The 18,279-nt window shown below is 50.9% G+C and overlaps 8 protein-coding genes across 8 annotated transcripts; 3 read left to right on the forward strand and 5 right to left on the reverse strand.

Moving 5' to 3' along the window:
- Window positions 1-788: 788 nt before the first annotated feature.
- BO79DRAFT_182027 (kinase domain-containing protein) lies at window positions 789-2,365 on the reverse strand. The gene is made up of 2 exons (XM_025680195.1): window positions 1,569-2,365; window positions 789-1,494 (listed from the first exon to the last, which is right to left on the reverse strand). The coding sequence occupies exons 1-2, from the start codon at window positions 2,113-2,115 to the stop codon at window positions 824-826; spliced, it is 1,218 nt and encodes a 405-aa protein (XP_025534795.1). The 5' UTR covers window positions 2,116-2,365; the 3' UTR covers window positions 789-823.
- A 257-nt stretch (window positions 2,366-2,622) lies between these two features.
- Window positions 2,623-4,349, reverse strand: BO79DRAFT_182030 (integral membrane family protein). The gene is made up of 9 exons (XM_025680196.1): window positions 4,161-4,349; window positions 4,080-4,109; window positions 3,805-4,024; window positions 3,662-3,696; window positions 3,509-3,614; window positions 3,409-3,463; window positions 3,297-3,359; window positions 3,139-3,237; window positions 2,623-3,084 (listed from the first exon to the last, which is right to left on the reverse strand). Exons 1-9 carry the CDS (start codon window positions 4,317-4,319, stop codon window positions 2,649-2,651), a joined length of 1,203 nt encoding a protein of 400 aa, XP_025534796.1. The 5' UTR covers window positions 4,320-4,349; the 3' UTR covers window positions 2,623-2,648.
- A 1,267-nt stretch (window positions 4,350-5,616) lies between these two features.
- BO79DRAFT_182033 (tyrosinase family protein) lies at window positions 5,617-7,547 on the forward strand. Its single transcript, XM_025680197.1, has 3 exons — window positions 5,617-6,491; window positions 6,547-6,632; window positions 6,689-7,547. Exons 1-3 carry the CDS (start codon window positions 6,090-6,092, stop codon window positions 7,419-7,421), a joined length of 1,221 nt encoding a protein of 406 aa, XP_025534797.1. The 5' UTR covers window positions 5,617-6,089; the 3' UTR covers window positions 7,422-7,547.
- Window positions 7,548-7,677: 130 nt separating this feature from the next.
- Window positions 7,678-9,795, reverse strand: BO79DRAFT_290860 (putative AP-3 adaptor complex subunit mu; the record flags this gene model as incomplete). Its single annotated transcript, XM_025688939.1, has 3 exons — window positions 7,678-9,139; window positions 9,213-9,654; window positions 9,723-9,795. The coding sequence occupies 3 exons, from the start codon at window positions 9,793-9,795 to the stop codon at window positions 7,678-7,680; spliced, it is 1,977 nt and encodes a 658-aa protein (XP_025534798.1).
- Window positions 9,796-9,947: 152 nt separating this feature from the next.
- BO79DRAFT_182041 (uncharacterized protein) lies at window positions 9,948-10,411 on the forward strand. The gene is made up of 2 exons (XM_025680198.1): window positions 9,948-10,106; window positions 10,169-10,411. Exons 1-2 carry the CDS (start codon window positions 9,998-10,000, stop codon window positions 10,348-10,350), a joined length of 291 nt encoding a protein of 96 aa, XP_025534799.1. The 5' UTR covers window positions 9,948-9,997; the 3' UTR covers window positions 10,351-10,411.
- A 94-nt stretch (window positions 10,412-10,505) lies between these two features.
- On the reverse strand, window positions 10,506-11,838 carry BO79DRAFT_211626 (uncharacterized protein). The gene has a single exon (XM_025683054.1). The coding sequence runs from the start codon at window positions 11,584-11,586 to the stop codon at window positions 10,798-10,800; it is 789 nt and encodes a 262-aa protein (XP_025534800.1). The 5' UTR covers window positions 11,587-11,838; the 3' UTR covers window positions 10,506-10,797.
- Window positions 11,839-12,085: 247 nt separating this feature from the next.
- On the forward strand, window positions 12,086-16,117 carry BO79DRAFT_203772 (putative SNF2 family helicase/ATPase). The gene is made up of 5 exons (XM_025681742.1): window positions 12,086-12,416; window positions 12,516-12,542; window positions 12,604-12,747; window positions 12,808-15,768; window positions 15,835-16,117. The coding sequence occupies exons 1-5, from the start codon at window positions 12,291-12,293 to the stop codon at window positions 15,946-15,948; spliced, it is 3,372 nt and encodes a 1,123-aa protein (XP_025534801.1). The 5' UTR covers window positions 12,086-12,290; the 3' UTR covers window positions 15,949-16,117.
- Window positions 16,118-16,413: 296 nt separating this feature from the next.
- Window positions 16,414-18,074, reverse strand: BO79DRAFT_211628 (RNA methyltransferase). The gene has a single exon (XM_025683055.1). The coding sequence runs from the start codon at window positions 17,963-17,965 to the stop codon at window positions 16,460-16,462; it is 1,506 nt and encodes a 501-aa protein (XP_025534802.1). The 5' UTR covers window positions 17,966-18,074; the 3' UTR covers window positions 16,414-16,459.
- Window positions 18,075-18,279: the final 205 nt, after the last annotated feature.

Here is an 18,279-nt window from a genome sequence, read left to right on the forward strand (position 1 = left end):
TCTATTGATAATATTGCTTAATGTTCTACACATAATGTTTTGCTTAACGTTCAGACGATGTACGAGCATTTACTTACATATCTATGATTAGTGGCTTATATCGCACGTCAAGTGCTCGAGCGCCGATTGGCGAAGCTCTAATTGCGCCAGCATATCTTTACCTGATTCGGTCTTCTTTTCGGAGTTAGTCTTGCTTTTGGACGACTATATGACCGTGTGCCATTCGTTGATCATTTCCTTTTTTTTTTCTTCCTCCTTTTGGTCTGTTCTTGTTTGGGATGAGGATTGATTCACCATGTATGTAAGATGATCTATATAGCTGAAAGTATGCGAACATGACGAGGTAGGTGGGTGGGTAGGCATGTACATACGGAGTAGTAGTGAAACTATCTAACTCAAGTGAGTGGTTTATGTCGATCTTCATCAATCAGGTAATAATTCGGAGTAGCTAGCTCGCTTAGGAAGTCGAGTGTAGATCATACAGATGGAGGAGAGTAGCCTTGTTGGACACATTATCCTTAGCCTGCAGGTGACATATTGATAGAACTGTCACCAGGCAAGGGTCCTTTATATCATTATGAATAAGGAGATGACAAACCCTCATGAGCTTCCAAGTATAATTGAAGTCTCCGGGACTGAACTCTGTTTTAGACCCTTGAATATATATTCAGCCAGCTATATCATTTAGTACTTGATAAATGTTTACATAAACAAACTAAGTAACAAACTATCTTTACTCTAAAGGATCAATAAAGAGATATACCTAGCAGAGACACCAACATTCCAAACCCGTCAATAGTAAAAAGCATAAAGAAACCTGGTATCAACAGCCATAATTTTCCATGATAGCTCTGAACGAAGGGTCACGCAGAAGCTGGGATGCGGTCAGACGCTTCGCCGGGTCGTAAGTGAATACACGAGACATAATAGAAAGCACATGGCTTCGCTCCACTGGGTCGGCGTCGGGACGAAGACTTGCAATTCTTGACTCAAGTGTCCATCTGGGATCGGGAGTTTGGTTCTGGTCATACCAGGAATCACGGCTCTCGGGATGAGTATAGGATCCCTTCCACTCCTCAGGCAGAGGACCCAAAGACAACACGAAACCACCAATAATCCCACCATTGAAAAACGTAGAAAAAGGCACGTTGCCAAGATAAAGTTCCGAAAAGAGGATCATGTAACTCCACATGTCGCAGGCAGGACTGGGATCTTGTCTATGCAGGCGGTCCGGGGAGCAATATTGTAATGGTGGATAGCCACGTGGAGTCACGGGATCGCTCAGTTTCTTTGCCAGACCAAAGTCACCGAGATAGAATTTCTGGGTTTGCAGGTTTGGGGGGATATTAGCAGATCCAACGAGCTCCCCTGACTTCCAGAGATCGTCCACCGGTATCATTTGCTTCAATGGCCGGCCCAATGCCTTATATTTAGCACTCCTGGGTAGATGGTGGAGGGGTTGCATTCCCCACATACAATTTCTCTCATTCAAATCTGTTGAATACAACATCAGCATGCGGACGAATAGAGAAAAGAGCAGGATCGATCCCCTTTTCGGTGTCACTCACCACGGTGGACTATTCCGGCCTCGTGTAAACTCTCCAACGCCTCTAGCAATTGCAGAGCAGCGGACATGCGAGTAGTCATGGACAATTTTCTCACGTTCGGACAGTAAAGACATGGGCCCATTAAAGGAAATACTTGAACCGTATGGTGGCATCCATCTCCTGGAAGTAGAAAGGTTTCTAGATACGTCACAAAATGAGAGGAGGCATCACGCACATTCCGAACAATTTCGTCCTGCAGGCGGATTTCATTTTCACCTGATTCTCCTGCAAACATGATCTTGAGGGCAACGTCCCTGCTATTTTGTTGGTCATTGGCCATCCAGACGGTCGAGAAGCCGCCGGATCCAAGCTTATGCTCTACCAGGTACCTCTCGTTGATCAGGTCTCCAAGGCGGATGGGATAGAAGACATCTGAGGTTATCGTTTTATCATATCTTTCCCAGGGCTCGGCAACCTCTTCCAGGTCCATTTCCTCGTCTTCATTGCGTACAAAGTCGCCGAAGTCTTCCTTGCCATCTTGGTTGCAGTATTGAGTTGCTGCTGTCATTTCGATCACACCTGTTATGCCACTCGAAGGTACTACTTCGATGCCAGCAAATTTTGGGGGACCAATATGGAGGTGAGAGATGGAGGTGATGAACTTGTTCAACGAGGACGGGGCTTATATCATTGTTGATTTGGTACAAAGATCAATTTAGCCGTAATACATGAACGCTTCAAACAAATCCGGCAAGCTGACACACTTGCGAAGTAAATTCACTAGTCCATTCGCATATGTTGGGGATGACGAGGTTTTGTACGAAGTGGGATGTGCGGGTGAGGAGTGAACTGTGAGGGAGTTGCCGCGACGGATTGATGAGGCGTTTGGAGTGGCGTTGAGGGGGAGGCTGGGGCCCGTGGTTGTGGAGGTGCCGAAGAATGTGGGGGTAGGGGTTTAGTTTCGATGACTCATTGTATTGGGGTGGGTTGGAGGTAGATGTGGGATTGAAGTGTTGTTGGCAGGTCTATGTAAATATGGTTTGATAGTAGGGAAATATTGATGATATGGTATTTAAGTAGGTAGTGGAAGTGACTGTAATATTATACCTCCTCGTTGGGTGACTGTGTTCTTTTCCCTCGGTTGTTTCGTATTACCTCTTCCGCTGTAGTGTGTGTCACTACCACCTCTGTGGTGAGCACAATTCCCGCTGATTCTTGACGGGTCAGGATGTATTCCTCGCTGGTGTGGCTGCCATCGCGGTAGTGGTATTTGGTCGTTGTTGTTCCGTACTTGGAGTTTCTCTGGGCAGCACGGGGATCGCCTTCATCCAAATCGTCCGGGTCCAGAACGCTGAGTGGTCTGCTGCGGACGGATGGCTGTGGGTAAGATGGGGACAACGATTGTAGTCGGTACTTCTTGCTACCGTATGTGTAGCGCCGTGTTTTTGTTTGGGATCCATATGTGCCGAGGAATTGCTTGAAGAGGGGCTTCAGAGTGGGTAAGCTGCCTGCTATGATGCCCATGTTGGATTCGACGCTGTCATAGGATTTGTTAGTCTGTGTGGTTATAAGAGTAGGGAGGTTGACGAACACGACCCAGATTGTGAGGGTGGAGTAGTCCCATAAGAGGTCGCCGGTGCGACCATAGTTGGGCAGGACAGAAAGCTTAACAATTGCTGCGGCGCAGGCACTGACGTTTGGTTAGAGGATGTAGTTATGGGTGAAGGGGGGAATATATTGGTTGCTTACAATATCCCCAGTCCCAATATGCAGACCAACGAGGCTTTCACACGTCGGTTAACCTGCAAATGTCTGTGGCTGTCAGCTGGGGAAATAGTGCAGTTTTAGAATAAGGACGAACCGTAGCATTATCGCTGGTAGAATGGCAAATATGAGATCTGTCAGGATATTTAGACCTGGGATCGTTAGCAATGTCCTAAGAATCCGAGCAAGTTTCCTACCGGTATTTGTGTAGCTCAATTTTAGGAGCTGTGAGGATGTGAAACACTGTGATTTCACATTCTCATCCCAGATGGATCGGATATCTTTACACTCAAACATGAGTGTCTGCCATCATTAGTAGTGATTCATTGTACAGGGCTGGAGTGACAAACAAGAAAGCATATTATGGTATAGAGTAGCATGACCACTGCCACATTCATTAGCATTTGATAGAATAGACAGAGCAGGACTAGCTGATTAAAGCAGTTTCCATCTCCCTGCAATTATCCAGCATACAGCTAGGTTCATGACATACCCATTACTACCCAGATGAATATCTTATAGCCCCGTCGCGGGGCAAACCGCAGGAGAAACAGCCCAATGGAGATCTTGACGAGCCCGATTGCCCACATATAGATACCCTGAGTGGCGAAATTCAGATGTGTCGCTATCGAGGCCGTATTTTCCACATAGACCGTATGTCTTCCTGCACCATATATGACCTCTGGTATTATCACAGCAATTCCACCGAGTGACTATGGGCGTCAATGTCAGATTCCAGGCTGCTGGAGCGTCGGGAGGGGAGGTTACAAGTGCCATTGTCAACACCATGACATAATCCTAGCTGCAGGTCAGTGTCCATTCTCCGGCTGCTTTTTGTCCTATACTCACATCGGGCCCAACATTTCGGATGAAAAACACACGGACATACATCCGGGCTAGGACCGTGAGTAATGCAAAAGCCGTGGTGATCGATGTAGCTGCCAAGATCTGGGGTCCCTGGCTCACATCAGGCAAGCCCGCGCCCCCCAGATGAGAATTAGCCGCCATAGTCGCACTCAAACTGGGGTATGCTTGTCATGGTACGATCATGCGTGTCCTTGGAAAACAGAGGGGGCAGATGGGCGATATAGCATCGGGTCACCCAGATCGCAGGATCAGAGCTTGCGAAAGCCTTCCACACGAGCTAGCGGCCTATTCTGCCGGTCGTATGCTTGTAATCCTTCTCCAGTAGCGTCGCAATGAAAGTTAACGCTAGGGAACTAGAGGAATGTCTAGGAAGCTAGGATTTCTTGCTGCTCTGGATTCCGGTGGTAAAGGATGCCACTACCAGGATCTCCGATGCTAGAACTGGTAACCATCTGCTTCGTTGTCCATGCCGCAATCGTCCCGTCCAGTTCAGCTCTGCCACCTTCATCTGTCAGGTACAATCTAATCAATTTCGCTTAATCTCGGCGAGAGGACCCAGTTGGCCCCCTGGGAAGGCTTCCAATAGGTCACGGTCTCTACAGTATGTCCGAGGCATTAAGGACGGCTGAACAGGAACATGACCAATGGGATAGTTCATCTCCATGTGTTGAACCTTGAACGCTCAGGTAGAACCTCGGAACGGCTCAACAACGTTTGTGAGTGGAGCTGACATCGTGCCATCCGCGCATCAGCTTGGAGTCCCACACACCAAACACAGGCCGAACGCGAAACCCCTGGCGATTCCCCTGTAAGAGTACGTGTACGTATTCGAATCTGTTTATTCCTGTTATTGCGCGCGGAAATCTCCGGCGGCACAGCACTTGTTTACTTAGCGTAAGAGCTAGAATTAGGGTTCATCTAGATATAAATTAATACCTCTCGCCTAGTCAAGCACCAAGCCAGTTGGACTGGATGTTTCACACAAAGGACCGTAATAAGATAACTTACTAGTAATAATGGCTTAGAGCAAGCCAAAGACAGCAGGAATTTAGCATATGCAATGCTCAATGGTAGATCTGGCTCGCAATGTTTACTGATCGTCTGTGTTTGGTCGTGGATGGAGGATCACACTTGGGCCACAGGCGGGATCGTTCAGGGATCGATCGATGAGCGGGTCAAGCCACTGAGAGCAACGATTCCACTTTCAGGGCATTATAAGATATTGGGAGGAATCGAAGGATCCGATCCAGCCGGTGGAGGGATCCTTGGTTGTCGGAGGAAAGAGAAAGAGGGTGGAACCGGTTTGGTGTCAGACAGTCGGACCCGCGAGCCGCCATCGCTTAGCGGGTTCCGTCCCATACCGTATGATACTCTCGAAACTTACTCTTCTCCAGGCATCTTCTTCCTGGAAGTACAACATTGTGATAGCCCTGCATACACGACATTCTCGCTATAAACATCCACCATCCACGTTCTCCTTTCGGTGGCTCAGAGCCTCCCAATCCCACCTCAGCAAACATGATTCTCACCATTCATGTGGACTCATCCCCTCCGGTCAACTCTGGCGGGGTCTGGAACCGATAGTGGAGCTGTCAGACAAGCCTAGAGCAGACCAGCGCATCGCCCTAACTGCTTAGACTGCCATTGTTATTGGAGCTGTTTCGAACTCCATGTTTGCTCGGTCAGCATCCTAGTCTATTAGGGCTCCGTTCTATTTCTCGCCGGCCATCCGAATCTCCATCAATAGCATAGGCTCGTGCCCATAGCGAGATACGAACATCTAGGCGATCTAAACAAGGGATGAACACATAAAAAGGGTTGGCTTTCCCCTTTGGGGACCCCTCTTTCTCTGCTCAGGCTGCGTTCCCGTTCTGTCCTGCCTCTGCCTCTCACTGCTCTAAAGCCAACCCAATGGTTGCTCTCAAGGCCCTCAGTCTGGGCCTGCTTGCTTCGCAGGCCTGGGCTGTGCCCACAGCCTCCCATACGGCTCTGACCAGCCTAGCTGCATCCGACGCTGCCGTGGCTGCCGCAGCTGCCAAGCTCGAGCAATTGTCGAGCTATGCCCTTGACCAGACTCTGGCCAACCTCCCCAGCAGCTCCGAGGACAAGCAAGCCTGCACGCGAGAAACCCTGCGGATCCGCCGTGACTGGCGGGCGTTCTCGAAGCCCGAGAAGAAAGACTACATCAACTCGGTGCTCTGTCTGCAGCAGCTTCCCTCGCGCACCCCGTCGCATATAGCCCCAGGTGCTAAGACTCGCTATGATGACTTCCTAGCCACGCATATCAACCAGACATTGGAGATCCACTACACGGTACGCATTACTACTTCTCTGCTACACCCTTACAGAACACTAACAAAAGTCTCAGGGAACCTTCCTCGCATGGCACCGCTACTTCACCTTTGAATTCGAGCAAGCCCTCCGTGATGAATGCCACTACACAGGCGACTTCCCGTACGCCCCTCTTTTCTCCCTCACCCCCTCACTCCCCAACTAACCTCAACTCACAGATACTGGGACTGGGGCTACGACGCCATCCACACAATGGAAGCGTCTGAAGTATTCGACGGCTCCGAGACCTCCATGTCCGGCAACGGCTACTACATCCCCAACCAAGGCAACATCTCCCTCTACCTCGGCAACTACGCCGCCATAATCCTGCCCCCGGGCACCGGCGGTGGCTGCGTTACCAGCGGGCCCTTCAAGAACTACACTGTGAACATGGGCCCCGCCGCGCTCTCCCTCCCCGGAGGCAGCACCGCCGCTGTCTCCAACCCCCTCAACTACAACCCCCGCTGCCTGAAGCGCAGTCTCACCACCGCCCTTCTGCAAAAGTACAACACCTATCCCAAGATCACCTCGCTTATTCTGAACAACGACGATGTCTGGGACTTCGAGATGACCATGCAGGGTGTGCCTGGCAGTGGGTCGATTGGTGTCCATGGTTCCGGACACTATAGTATGGGTGGGGACCCAGGACGCGATGTCTATGTTAGTCCTGGAGACCCAGCGTTCTGGCATCATCATGGTATGATTGATCGGGTTTGGTGGATTTGGCAGAATTTGGATTTGAAGAGTAGGGAGTATGCGATCTCGGGAACGGGAACGTTCTTGAATGAGCCGGCGAGTAAGAATACTACCTTGCAGACGGTTGTGGATTTGGGGTATGCCAATGGAGTGCCGAGGAGGATGAAGGAGTTGATGAGTACGACGAAGGGGCCGTTTTGTTATGCTTATGTCTAGATTAAGGAGGTGTGGATGTATATATTGTTAAGGGTGATGGGTTGTATAGTTCTAATGAGAATGTATATAGTAGTATGTATGATGCGAAAAGTGAATGGCATGATCTTGTTAGTACGAGAGAGTCAGAATCATTTGGACTCATTCAATGATTCATAGTATTTCCTTCAATTTTACAGTAAGTGTTTGAGTCGTCAGTAATCCTGAAGTAGCGGTTATATCCAATAGATCAATTGTTAGATGTATAGCAACGTAGTATTTAGCATCTCCGTTCCACTCCCTTCCGACTCATACAGATATATTTCACTCCCTTATATGGTTTCACTCCCTCGCCTAGTCCGCGACTCCGCCGCGGATCGATGTTCAGGCTCTCTACCTTGAGCCCCGAGGGAAGCCAGCCACGAACGGAGAACGACACCGCTGCCGAGTTAGGCATTAGTGTCGCGTTTAGTTGGGTCTTGGTTTTACGGGGCGCCGAAAGGAAGATGGAGGAATCGGAGTAGGCTCGGCTGGGTGATTGTTTCTGTGATTGTGACTGTGACCGGGGAAGTGACGGTGGGGGTTGCGGCGAGGATGATTGAACGGGCGGTGTAAGCGTCTGCGATTGTTCGGGTTCAGGAGTAGGAGTATGTGTCAGTTGTTCGGGATCCTCCGGGGTTAAGGAGAGGGGTTCAGCGGGCGAGGAAGCTGAGGCTTCTGCTGCCGCTGCCGCTGCTGCTGCGCGGGAAGATGATTTCTTGACAACCTTCTTCTTCTTCTTTTTCTTGGTCTTGCGTTTCGTCGTGTCTGCTTCAGGGTTCTGGTAAGACGCGCTGGCGTCGTAGTAGCCCTGGAGAAGATTGGTGTCTGCGTCGATTTCTTCGACGTCGTCGTCCAGCTCGTCATCCGCATAGTGTCCTACGACGGTGCACCGGAGCGTCGCCGTCCCGGAAATTGTGCCGGCATCTTTGGTCGGCACGCGCCATTCTAGTACGCCGTTGCCCGGTGAGAATAAAGCCTCCCCACGGCTGGCTTGCATGTCTGTGATGTTGCGGACCGATTTCGGAATCGGGACGGTCACCACAACCTCTTCTAGCGCTGGCGCTGAGGAGTTGCCGCCTCCACCCCCGAGAAAAGAGGGTGTGGACGTGCCTGATCCGCTACGCCCGACACCAGGTCGACTGGAGGATGAGTATCCCGGGAAGTTTGTGTTGAGAATAAGGCGGACCTCAAAATCTGAGCCACTCGGCCCAAGCGATTTACGGATGTCCACAATAGCCGGCAAGAAAAGCTTCTCCATATGACTCGGGGGTTGATCAAGTGTAGGGTCTGTTGGCATAAGGTCCACCTCGTACCCGGCAAGAATGAACCGACCGTCTGGTGGTACAAAGCTGAGCTCGCCAGGGTTCTCCCGCCAGCGCGCCAGGCGCACGCATGGGTGAAATACCGGCAGCTCCAACTTACGTCCCAAGGCTTTTTGACCACCGGGTGCTGTTAACGAAAGAAGCAGATCAGGGACACCAGATATCTTGGCGGTGAAGGCGATAGTACCGGAAGACATCGCAGAGAGTATTCGTCCTGATGGCGCCATCGTCACGGAAAGTGACTCGATAATATCAACATAGAGCTCGTTGGAAGTGTGTCTCACTCCGGACTTTCTCCAGGGGATCGCAGGTCCTTGGGCGGCGGCGGCGGCTGATTGCTTCATGGCACTGGGTTGTCCCAGGATCGGTGTCGATGATCTGCGCATAAGGAAGGCCGTCAGTTCACTGTATATAGCATGGTGACCTTCATCCGGTAATGGTTGGCACTCACCCAGGCAATCCAACGCCGCCTAACAGCTTCCCCATCCATCCTGGCATTTCCACTACCTCCTGTAGCGCATTGGGCTCTGTATTGCAAACAACCCCCGCATCGCACATTTCGTGCAGAAGCTGTGCGACCACATCATAGTTTGCCTGGATCTTGGTGGAAAGTAAAGGTGCTCCAACGAAGTCCTCGAGAACATCAACAACCCGATGAATGAATTCCAAGGCAAGTAGCGGTTCCGTATCAACCTCGGACAGCGCCAAGAACAGCAGGTTGGACTGCACTACCGAGAACACTGTCACCGGCGGAGTTGTGTTTGGAAAGTAGATGAGTGACGGGCGCGGAGCTGCATAGGCATTATAGAGGGGGAGAATAGCCGATGCGGAGGGCGGACGGGAGCGATAGACCTGCTCGACGATCGGATTGCTGGAAGAGGACAGGTCAGTGACTGCTGGAAATCAGAACATTGGAAGGAACGGCGTGCCTCTGCTCATCATAGATATAGAGCGCATCGACCTGGCCGCTCATGATGGCGAAGGCGACCTATCCCGACCGGTGGGGGCGTAATGTAGTAGGCAGAGGTGGTCATGGTGCAGCAATGATGGTCGGTGATCCATCGGCCCCCATTTAGCGGAGTCCAAAAGCCCCTCGTTCTGCCGCCGATCCCCGCCTTTTCATGCATTTCCTTTGAATGGCTGCAGCTCGCCGCAACGAGCTAGTCTCCTTGATCGAGACTCGTCTGGACTGCTCTCTAAAAGACCTTTTTTTTGTCTATCGTTGATTCTAGAACAATGTCTTCATCTACCCAGAATAACAGCGCCTTGGATGTCCAGCCCAAGGACGCGAAGCGTGCACTTGCGGAGGACGCATATGATGACTGCCTATCGTGCAGAGTTACTGGTATGTTAATCTTTGTTTCTGGGCGATAATCATGGTACTATAGCTAATCTGATGGCTTGCAGGATCCGCCGCATTCATCGGCCTCGGTGTGTACAGCTACTACTCGGGATTGAAGAACCTCAAGATGAATGAAAAGGCAATCATGCAAGGAACAACCAAGTATAAGATGGGATCTCGACATCTCGGGCTCTTCACCATCTCTGCGACACTAGTTGGGATGGGAATATATAGAGCCTTCAACTGATGAAGCCACGACGATTTGTATATCATGTACTCTATACCATATATTCTACTCTGGCGTTGGTTCTTCTGATGACGGGAATGCACATCAAGTCAAGCGCTTCACCACTAATAAACATGTACAAAACAGTGTATAGAAAGAATCGTACGATTAATAAAACACTAGCCGCCTCACCGGGTATCGCCATGTCTGATAACCTCTATATTTAATAGTAATGATGACCGAAGGAAATGGGATATGACAAGGAAATAATGTAAGCAAAGAGAATATGAGCACAAGGATAGAATGAAGATGACTGCGGAAAGATGACCCGTGGCCCACCAAAGGGCCACATGCAATACTCCTACTAATGCACCGAAAGAAAAACAAAGAAGAAACCACAAAAAAATGCAATTGACCGCTGCGTGACCGTGAGAATATATGCTCGTCTATTCGTCGATACCATATTTTCTAGGTGAAGCGGCCACGTTTGCCGCCCCCAAATATGTCTCGATTGCCTAGACCAGACAAGTCGAAGAAATCGGGCACGTTCAGCTTTCGTTTCGAACCGATCCCGACGGACGGTTCATGAGGGGACGACCGAGTGTTTGAGCGGGTGAAGTTATTATGACGATTCTGTTGCCGGGCGTTTCGAGGCAAGACGGAGACGCTGACCGGGGCACCATCTTGAGACGCTGGAGTCGAACTGTCGGTGGTTTGCATGTCCAAATCTTGTTCTGGGAATTGCGGGAAGGTGGGTCCGGCAGTAAACGTAAAGATAGTTGGACGATCGAAGTCGTTTGATTCAGAGGCATGAGGGGTCGAAGGTGTTGGCAGCTGTTGCTGTGGCGGAGCTGGAGCTTGCTCCTCCGACGATAACTTGGAAGGCTGTCGGATCGGTTCGGATTCTGGCTGTGCCTTGCGGGCGGCAGCCGGCGTTGCGCCTCTGGTTTGTTTCTCAACCTCATCATCGTCGCTAGGGGCACCACTTCCATCACTCCGTTCCGTGGCCCATTGCCGAACTTTCCAGCCCTCCCCGTCCCCAAGACCGAGGTTCTCCCGGTCTAGGAAGTGTAGTAGATCCTCAATTGCTTCTTGGTATCCAGCTTGCTTGGCTTGCGACTGTTCGTAGACAGCATTCTTGTAGAGGTTCGTGACGGAGAGAGCAGCAGCCTTGAACGACTGTAGGAGCTGCTCAGGAGGTTGTGGCCGAGGCGTCGAGCTGGGCAGTGACGTGTTTAGGGATCTCATCGAGTCCATGGTGTGTGGTGTGGTGGCAGAAGCAGTCTGCCTGGGAGACTTTTGACAATAAATACTAGCGTTGGCGTCACTAGGAGGGGTGACTTGAACCGTGCTTCTGGGAAACAGGGGGTTAGGCAAACTCCGAGGCAACCCCAAGAAAGATCAGAAAGAGGCAGATATGACTGATAGTCTGGACTAAAAGAGACAGGCCCAAAGAGGGGGAGTTATAGAGGGAGAAAATACTAAAGATCCGCAGGCAAACAAAGGACGTTGGCTGGCGATGACCGTTCGGAAAGGACGCTGGCGCAGCTGATCTTTCTTTGCGTCTGTCCCGGTAACGTGACCCACAGCGGGGAAACTGGTCTTCCGCCGCCTGCTGACTCAGAAATGACTCAGTCACGCCCTCGCGTCTCCCGTCCAATGAGCGCGTGCCCTGGCCGCGCTTCTCCGACGAAATTCCATTTGCCATCCCATGAGCGCGACTGGCGGTGCTTCTTCGTCCTTTCATCATCCGTCACTGTTTGTTCCTTTCGCACCTCCTTTGTGCGCCCCCCCCAACTTCAATTTCTCCCACCAGATCCTCTACAGCCAGCTATTAAAGAGGTCGTGGATCTTACATATTCCTAGGGGTCTTATCGATAGCTTCCTACCCTGGGTTGTTTTAATATCAACTCGTGTCCCGCTTTGTATAGTACCGAACAGCTGCGCTCGGTGCGCTGTGGATGGTGATGGCTCCTTCAGTTGAACCGACTCCCGACTCGCCATCACAGGCAGATACCCCTATGACAGACGCGAATGCTGAGCCTGTCACGTCGGTGCCCGTGGAAAGCGCAGACGCGCCGATGACGGTGAGTTAGCGCGAATCCCCTCTTTGCGCCATGTATTATCTTCATGCGCGTCCTTGGTTAAACGGCAAAGCGCTCCCGCTGACAATAATCCTAATTCAGGGCTACCAGGACACTCCAGACTACACGGTAAACGCGACTCAATAACTCGGCGATCCGCCTGACGCATGAGCCGACTAACACAAATTAGGACTCGGATACGAACCCAAATACCACGGCGAGCAGTGTTGCAGGCGACGCAGCGCCTTTGGATGGCCGGAGACGGAGGTCTGAAGCTTTCCACATGAGAAAAAGTATCTTGGGCAAGAAGCATGGTCGTTTGGATGAGTCAAAGGTACGCCAATGCGATGGTCGTGTTTTGATGATTTGTCGCTCACGGTGTGTATTACTATAGGAAGATGATTCTATCCGACGATTTCGCTACCTCCTCGGCTTAACCGACTTATTCCGTCATTTCATCGAAACCAACCCTAATCCGCGGATCAAGGAGATCATGGCCGAAATCGACCGGCAGAATGCTGAGGAGGAGGCAAAGGCCAAGAAGAAGGGCTCGTCGCGCTCAGGTGGTGCAGGTAGTGAAAGGCGTCGCAGAACAGAGCAAGAAGAAGACGCCGAGCTGTTGAAGGATGAAAAGTCCGGCGGCGAAACCAACACGGTCTTTCGGGACTCCCCGCCGTTCATCAAGGGAGAAATGCGCGATTACCAGATTGCAGGATTGAACTGGTTAGTTTCGCTGCACGAGAACGGTATTTCAGGTATCTTGGCGGATGAAATGGGCTTGGGCAAGACTTTACAGACCATTTCTTTCCTTGGCTATCTCCGACATGTATGCGATATCACCGGCCCGCACCTCATCGCCGTCCCGAAATCTACCCTCGATAACTGGAAGCGGGAGTTTGGAAAATGGACACCTGAAGTCAATGTACTTGTCCTTCAGGGTGACAAAGAACAGCGACACAAGCTGATCAATGAGGAGCTTCTCGATGAGAACTTCGACGTTTGTATCACTAGTTACGAGATGATTCTTCGAGAAAAGGCGCACCTTAAGAAGTTCGCTTGGGAGTACATTATCATCGACGAGGCCCATCGGATCAAGAACGAGGAGTCTTCTCTGGCGCAAATCATCCGTGTTTTCCATTCCAGGAACCGACTACTGATTACCGGTACCCCACTTCAAAATAATCTCCACGAGCTTTGGGCCCTCCTCAACTTCCTGTTGCCGGATGTTTTCGGTGATTCAGAGGCATTCGACCAATGGTTCTCCGGACAAGACTCCGATCAGGATACAGTCGTGCAACAACTTCATCGCGTTCTGCGACCTTTCTTGCTTCGCCGTGTCAAGAGTGACGTCGAGAAGAGTTTGCTGCCAAAGAAGGAGGTCAATCTTTACGTCCCCATGTCGGAAATGCAGGTCAAGTGGTATCAGAAGATCCTCGAAAAAGATATCGATGCGGTCAATGGCGCCGCCGGCAAGCGTGAGTCAAAGACCCGTTTGCTGAATATCGTCATGCAACTTCGCAAATGTTGCAACCATCCCTACCTTTTTGAAGGTGCAGAGCCTGGCCCACCCTACACCACCGATGAGCATCTCATCTACAATGCTGGAAAGATGACGATCCTTGACAAATTGCTGGCGCGTATGCAGAAACAGGGAAGTCGCGTACTCATCTTCTCCCAGATGAGTCGTGTCCTTGATATTCTCGAAGACTACTGTGTTTTCCGCGAATACAACTACTGCCGCATCGATGGTACAACGGCCCACGAGGACCGAATTGCTGCTATCGACGAGTACAATAAGCCGGGATCAGAGAAGTTCATCTTCCTGCTCACAACAAGAGCCGGAGGTCTTGGTATCAACCTGACGACGGCCGATATTGTCGTTCTCTTTGATAGTGACTGGAATCCTCAGGCTGATTTGCAAGCAATGGACCGTGCCCACCGTATCGGACAGACGAAACAGGTCGTGGTGTTCAGGTTTGTTACAGAGAATGCGATCGAAGAAAAAGTCTTAGAACGTGCCGCACAGAAGTTGCGGCTTGACCAGCTTGTCATTCAACAGGGACGCGCTCAGCAGCAGACCAAGAATGCCGCGTCCAAGGAAGAGTTGCTGGGCATGATCCAGCACGGAGCTGCCAATGTTTTCAACACTCAGGCCAACACCACCATTTCTGCGGAACACCAGATATCCGAAGATGATATCGACAACATTCTGCGAAAGGGCGAGGAGCGGACTGCGCAATTGAACAAGAAGTACGAAAAGCTTGGTATCGACGACTTGCAAAAATTCAGCTCCGAAAGTGCGTACGAATGGAACGGCAAAGACTTCACCGATCGCAAGAAGGACATTGGTATCAACTGGATTAACCCGGCGAAGAGAGAGCGAAAGGAACAGTTTTATTCTATCGACAAATACTATCGCCAGGCTTTGGCAACTGGTGGTAGAACGGCTGATCCCAAGCCCAAGGTTCCTCGGGCGCCAAAGCAGATCACTGTCCATGATTGGCAGTTCTTCCCGCCTGGGCTCCAGGAGCTGCAGGAGAAGGAGACGGCCTACTTCCACAAGGAAATCGGATACAAGGTTCCTCTGCCTGATGGTCCGGAAGAAGAGCTGAGCGAGCGCGAGGCCGAACGTGATCTTGAACAACAGGAGATTGACAATGCAGTGCCACTAACGGAGGATGAGCAGGCGGAGAAGGCGAAGATGTCTGAAGAAGGCTTCTCCAACTGGAACCGCAGGGATTTCCAACAGTTCGTGAACGGTTCGGCCAAGTTCGGCCGTACTGACTACGTTGGAATCGCCACCGAGGTGGACAGCAAAGAGCCGGAAGAAATCGAGGAGTACGCGCAAGTATTCTGGGAGCGGTACACTGAAATCCAAGATTATCCCAAATACCTCCGTGTCATCGAGCAGGGCGAGGATAAATTGCGGAAGATGAACCACCAACGCAAAATGTTGCGCAAGAAGATGGAAATGTACCGCGTACCACTCCAGCAAGTCAAGATCAACTACACTGTGTCTACCACCAACAAGAAGGTCTATACGGAAGAGGAGGATCGGTTCTTGTTGGTAATGTTGGACAAGTATGGAGTCGATGGCGAAGGTCTCTACGAGAAGATCCGTGACGAAATCCGCGAGTCTCCCCTCTTCCGGTTTGACTGGTTCTTCCTTAGTCGAACCCCAGTCGAGATTGGACGTCGGTGCACCACCCTGCTGAACACCGTGGCAAAGGAATTCGAAACCGATGGAAAGGCCAACGGTGAGAGCGGCAAGGGCCGGGGACGTGACCGCGACGACGATGAAGCCGAGGAGGATGAGGGCCCACCCGCCAAGAAGAAGACGAAGGGCGGTGCAGTTGTAAGTTTCCTTGACATTCTTACCATCCATAATCACAATAGAGGAGCTCGACTAACCTACCCACAGAATAAGCAAGTCAAGGCCGTCAAAGGTGGCAGCAAGGCAACTTCTACCTCAACATCGCGGGCAGCCAGTGTCTCTTCAAATGCGGCACCCAAGTCGAGGAGTCGCAAGAAATGATCTCTTCCTGTAATCAGAGGTGGGCGATGACGAGGATTGTTACGACTATTCTGTAGACTGTTTGGGAAGCCATTTTTTTGAGGAGGGAGGGTTTGTTGGTTCTATTTTGTTCCATATATGTCGGTCCGGCGTTGGCAGATAGATGCCATTGTAGTTTTATGATCATCTTCCATCTCCTTCGCTTTTGTAAAATGACACCTTGTGGTTAAAAAAGACCTTTGGAAAGTTGGCTTCCATCACATAGTGCACTCGAAACCGCAACCTGATCATCTCATCCAGTATATTACCCAGCTCGGTGACTTAACTATAAGGTTGAAGCCTCGAGGACAGGAGAAAGAGCTCTTCACACCTCGACTGGCCATGATTGCTTAGTTTGTATGGTAGTCTTGAGAAATTCTCTCAAGTTTGAGAAAAGCCTCTCAGTATATTAGTATGCTATGGATTTATACTATGCAATTCAGACGTTGTGTACATATGATGTCGTTGATATTACTGTACAGATGCTCACTCCTCACCAGACCCTAGTATCCTCCTTCTTGGCCCATGAAACCGGCACCCGAAGGAACATATTCATCAACAAAGCAGCCGCAACGCTGACATTGAGACTGTCCACTCTGGCCGGATCTGACTCCACGCCCAACTCGGGGCTGATTTTAGCACCAGGGATGCCTACAACAGCATTTGCCTGGGAAAGTATGTGGGGGCTCAGTCCCGCGCCCTCACTGCCCATCATAATGACACTCGGTGCCTGGGCGACAGTGCCCTCATTCCCAAACTCGGCCGGGTCCATATATACAGATGAAGATCCCTTTCCCGGCGCATCAGCGGCGTAAAACCGCCACCCGTTTTCTTTTGATTGTCGAATGAAATCGACTTCATTTCGCACGTGAAGGAATGTCATATGTTCTGCGGCTCCTGCAGATGCCTTGATAACTACTGGGGATATCTCTGCTGAGTTTCGGCCCGCGAAAACTATGGCGTCGGCTCCCATGTAGTAGGCGGAGCGAATGATGGCGCCGAGATTCCCGGGATCGACGATGCCGTCGAGTAGTACAACAACAGGATACCTTTTTCCAAAGGTATTGTTGATGTCAACCGTGTTGTTCATAGTGTTTACCTGTGCTTCTTCTCGCGATTGCGCTCCCAGCTCTAGACTGAAGTGATCCGCCCCCGGAGATGGAACGGGCCTGAAATATTGCACTGGCAGCCGAGGCAAAGGGGATACCTCAAGAATACAGCCTTGGTGAGGTCGGCCATCACTCATCTGATCAAGTAACCGGCGCCAGCTTGCAAAAGCCATTTTTACCGCCACATTTTTCGAGAGTGCCAGTTTTCGTAGAGCTATTTTCTCCGGGGTTAATTCTTGGCCCTCCGATTGGTAGAGGTAGAGTTTGTATAGCCGGCGACGGCTGCCACGTAATGCAGCCATGCATGCAGAAATTCCATAAACAAACTGCGATGCAGGCGTGGTATAAGGCACTGAGAGGGGGATTTTGACGAAACTTTTGACTTCTTCGGGAAATTTGTCGGTGGGACGATGTTGGCGAGGCGGGGGAGGCCTGCTCTGATAATCCTGGGATAATGTGCGGAAACGCCCACTCCTGATTTCCTGATCGTCGCCGACATAATCAGGGTGCCTCACTTCCTCATTCGTATAGATCTTCTTTCCATCTTTCCCTCTTTTAGTTACAGTTCTTTCTGATTGATATGCGCGAGGCAATGCGCGAAATGTCCCTTTCTTGATGAACTCTTCCTCGTCGAATGCGGTTCCAGACCGGTGCTCCCGCGCTTCTGGGCGTTTGTCACGCTTGGCCATGTTTCTTTTGTGCCCACCATCCCGAGCATCGCGGGCGGAATTGCGTCGTTGAGGTACATCATCGACATATTGTGACCTGCGGATGCCCCGGCCAATGGCCGAGTTCAGTGATGCATGTCTGACGGGGTGCAAATGAGCTGACGGTGCTATTGAGGGTCGAAGGTAAGCTCGAAGAGAGGTGAGAGACGATTGGAGAGACATCGTAGTCCAGAGAGCTGTGACGGACAGTAGAGACAGGTCTATAGAGATTAGAAACCCTCTCTTTCCATCCACTCTCGAACGATGAGCTTGAAGATGGTAAGACTTCTGCTGGCGTCGGGAGATGTATGCTAGGCGGAGAGTCCTGCAACGACGATCTCCGCCTTTTGGAGGTGGTTTTTTCCTGCTCACCGCCCGATAAGATAAGCGCATCAATATTGCTCCGCCGCGGGATTTCGCGTTTGTCGGGGAAACGCGCGAGTCTGGAATCTCATTATCACCCACTTGGGAATTGGGGGTCCAACTGCAATTATGTT

The sequence above is a fragment of the Aspergillus costaricaensis genome, assembly GCF_003184835.1.
Source record: "Aspergillus costaricaensis CBS 115574 unplaced genomic scaffold BO79scaffold_47, whole genome shotgun sequence".
Taxonomy (NCBI): domain Eukaryota; kingdom Fungi; phylum Ascomycota; class Eurotiomycetes; order Eurotiales; family Aspergillaceae; genus Aspergillus; species Aspergillus costaricensis.

Coding starts and splice junctions, on each gene's coding strand:
- BO79DRAFT_182027 (XM_025680195.1), bottom strand. CDS start 2,115: ATGACAGCAGCAACTCAATACTGCAACCAAGATGGCAAGGAAGACTTC. Junction 1,495..1,568: donor GGCCGGAATAGTCCACCGTG/GTGAGTGACACC, acceptor TGTATTCAACAG/ATTTGAATGAGAGAAATTGT.
- BO79DRAFT_182030 (XM_025680196.1), bottom strand. CDS start 4,319: ATGGCGGCTAATTCTCATCTGGGGGGCGCGGGCTTGCCTGATGTGAGC. Junction 3,615..3,661: donor ATACCATAATATGCTTTCTT/GTTTGTCACTCC, acceptor TAATGATGGCAG/ACACTCATGTTTGAGTGTAA. Junction 3,464..3,508: donor ATTGAGCTACACAAATACCG/GTAGGAAACTTG, acceptor TAACGATCCCAG/GTCTAAATATCCTGACAGAT.
- BO79DRAFT_182033 (XM_025680197.1), top strand. CDS start 6,090: ATGGTTGCTCTCAAGGCCCTCAGTCTGGGCCTGCTTGCTTCGCAGGCC. Junction 6,492..6,546: donor CATTGGAGATCCACTACACG/GTACGCATTACT, acceptor CAAAAGTCTCAG/GGAACCTTCCTCGCATGGCA. Junction 6,633..6,688: donor CACTACACAGGCGACTTCCC/GTACGCCCCTCT, acceptor CTCAACTCACAG/ATACTGGGACTGGGGCTACG.
- BO79DRAFT_182041 (XM_025680198.1), top strand. CDS start 9,998: ATGTCTTCATCTACCCAGAATAACAGCGCCTTGGATGTCCAGCCCAAG. Junction 10,107..10,168: donor CCTATCGTGCAGAGTTACTG/GTATGTTAATCT, acceptor GATGGCTTGCAG/GATCCGCCGCATTCATCGGC.
- BO79DRAFT_211626 (XM_025683054.1), bottom strand. CDS start 11,586: ATGGACTCGATGAGATCCCTAAACACGTCACTGCCCAGCTCGACGCCT.
- BO79DRAFT_203772 (XM_025681742.1), top strand. CDS start 12,291: ATGGTGATGGCTCCTTCAGTTGAACCGACTCCCGACTCGCCATCACAG. Junction 12,543..12,603: donor AGGACACTCCAGACTACACG/GTAAACGCGACT, acceptor AACACAAATTAG/GACTCGGATACGAACCCAAA. Junction 15,769..15,834: donor AGACGAAGGGCGGTGCAGTT/GTAAGTTTCCTT, acceptor ACCTACCCACAG/AATAAGCAAGTCAAGGCCGT.
- BO79DRAFT_211628 (XM_025683055.1), bottom strand. CDS start 17,965: ATGTCTCTCCAATCGTCTCTCACCTCTCTTCGAGCTTACCTTCGACCC.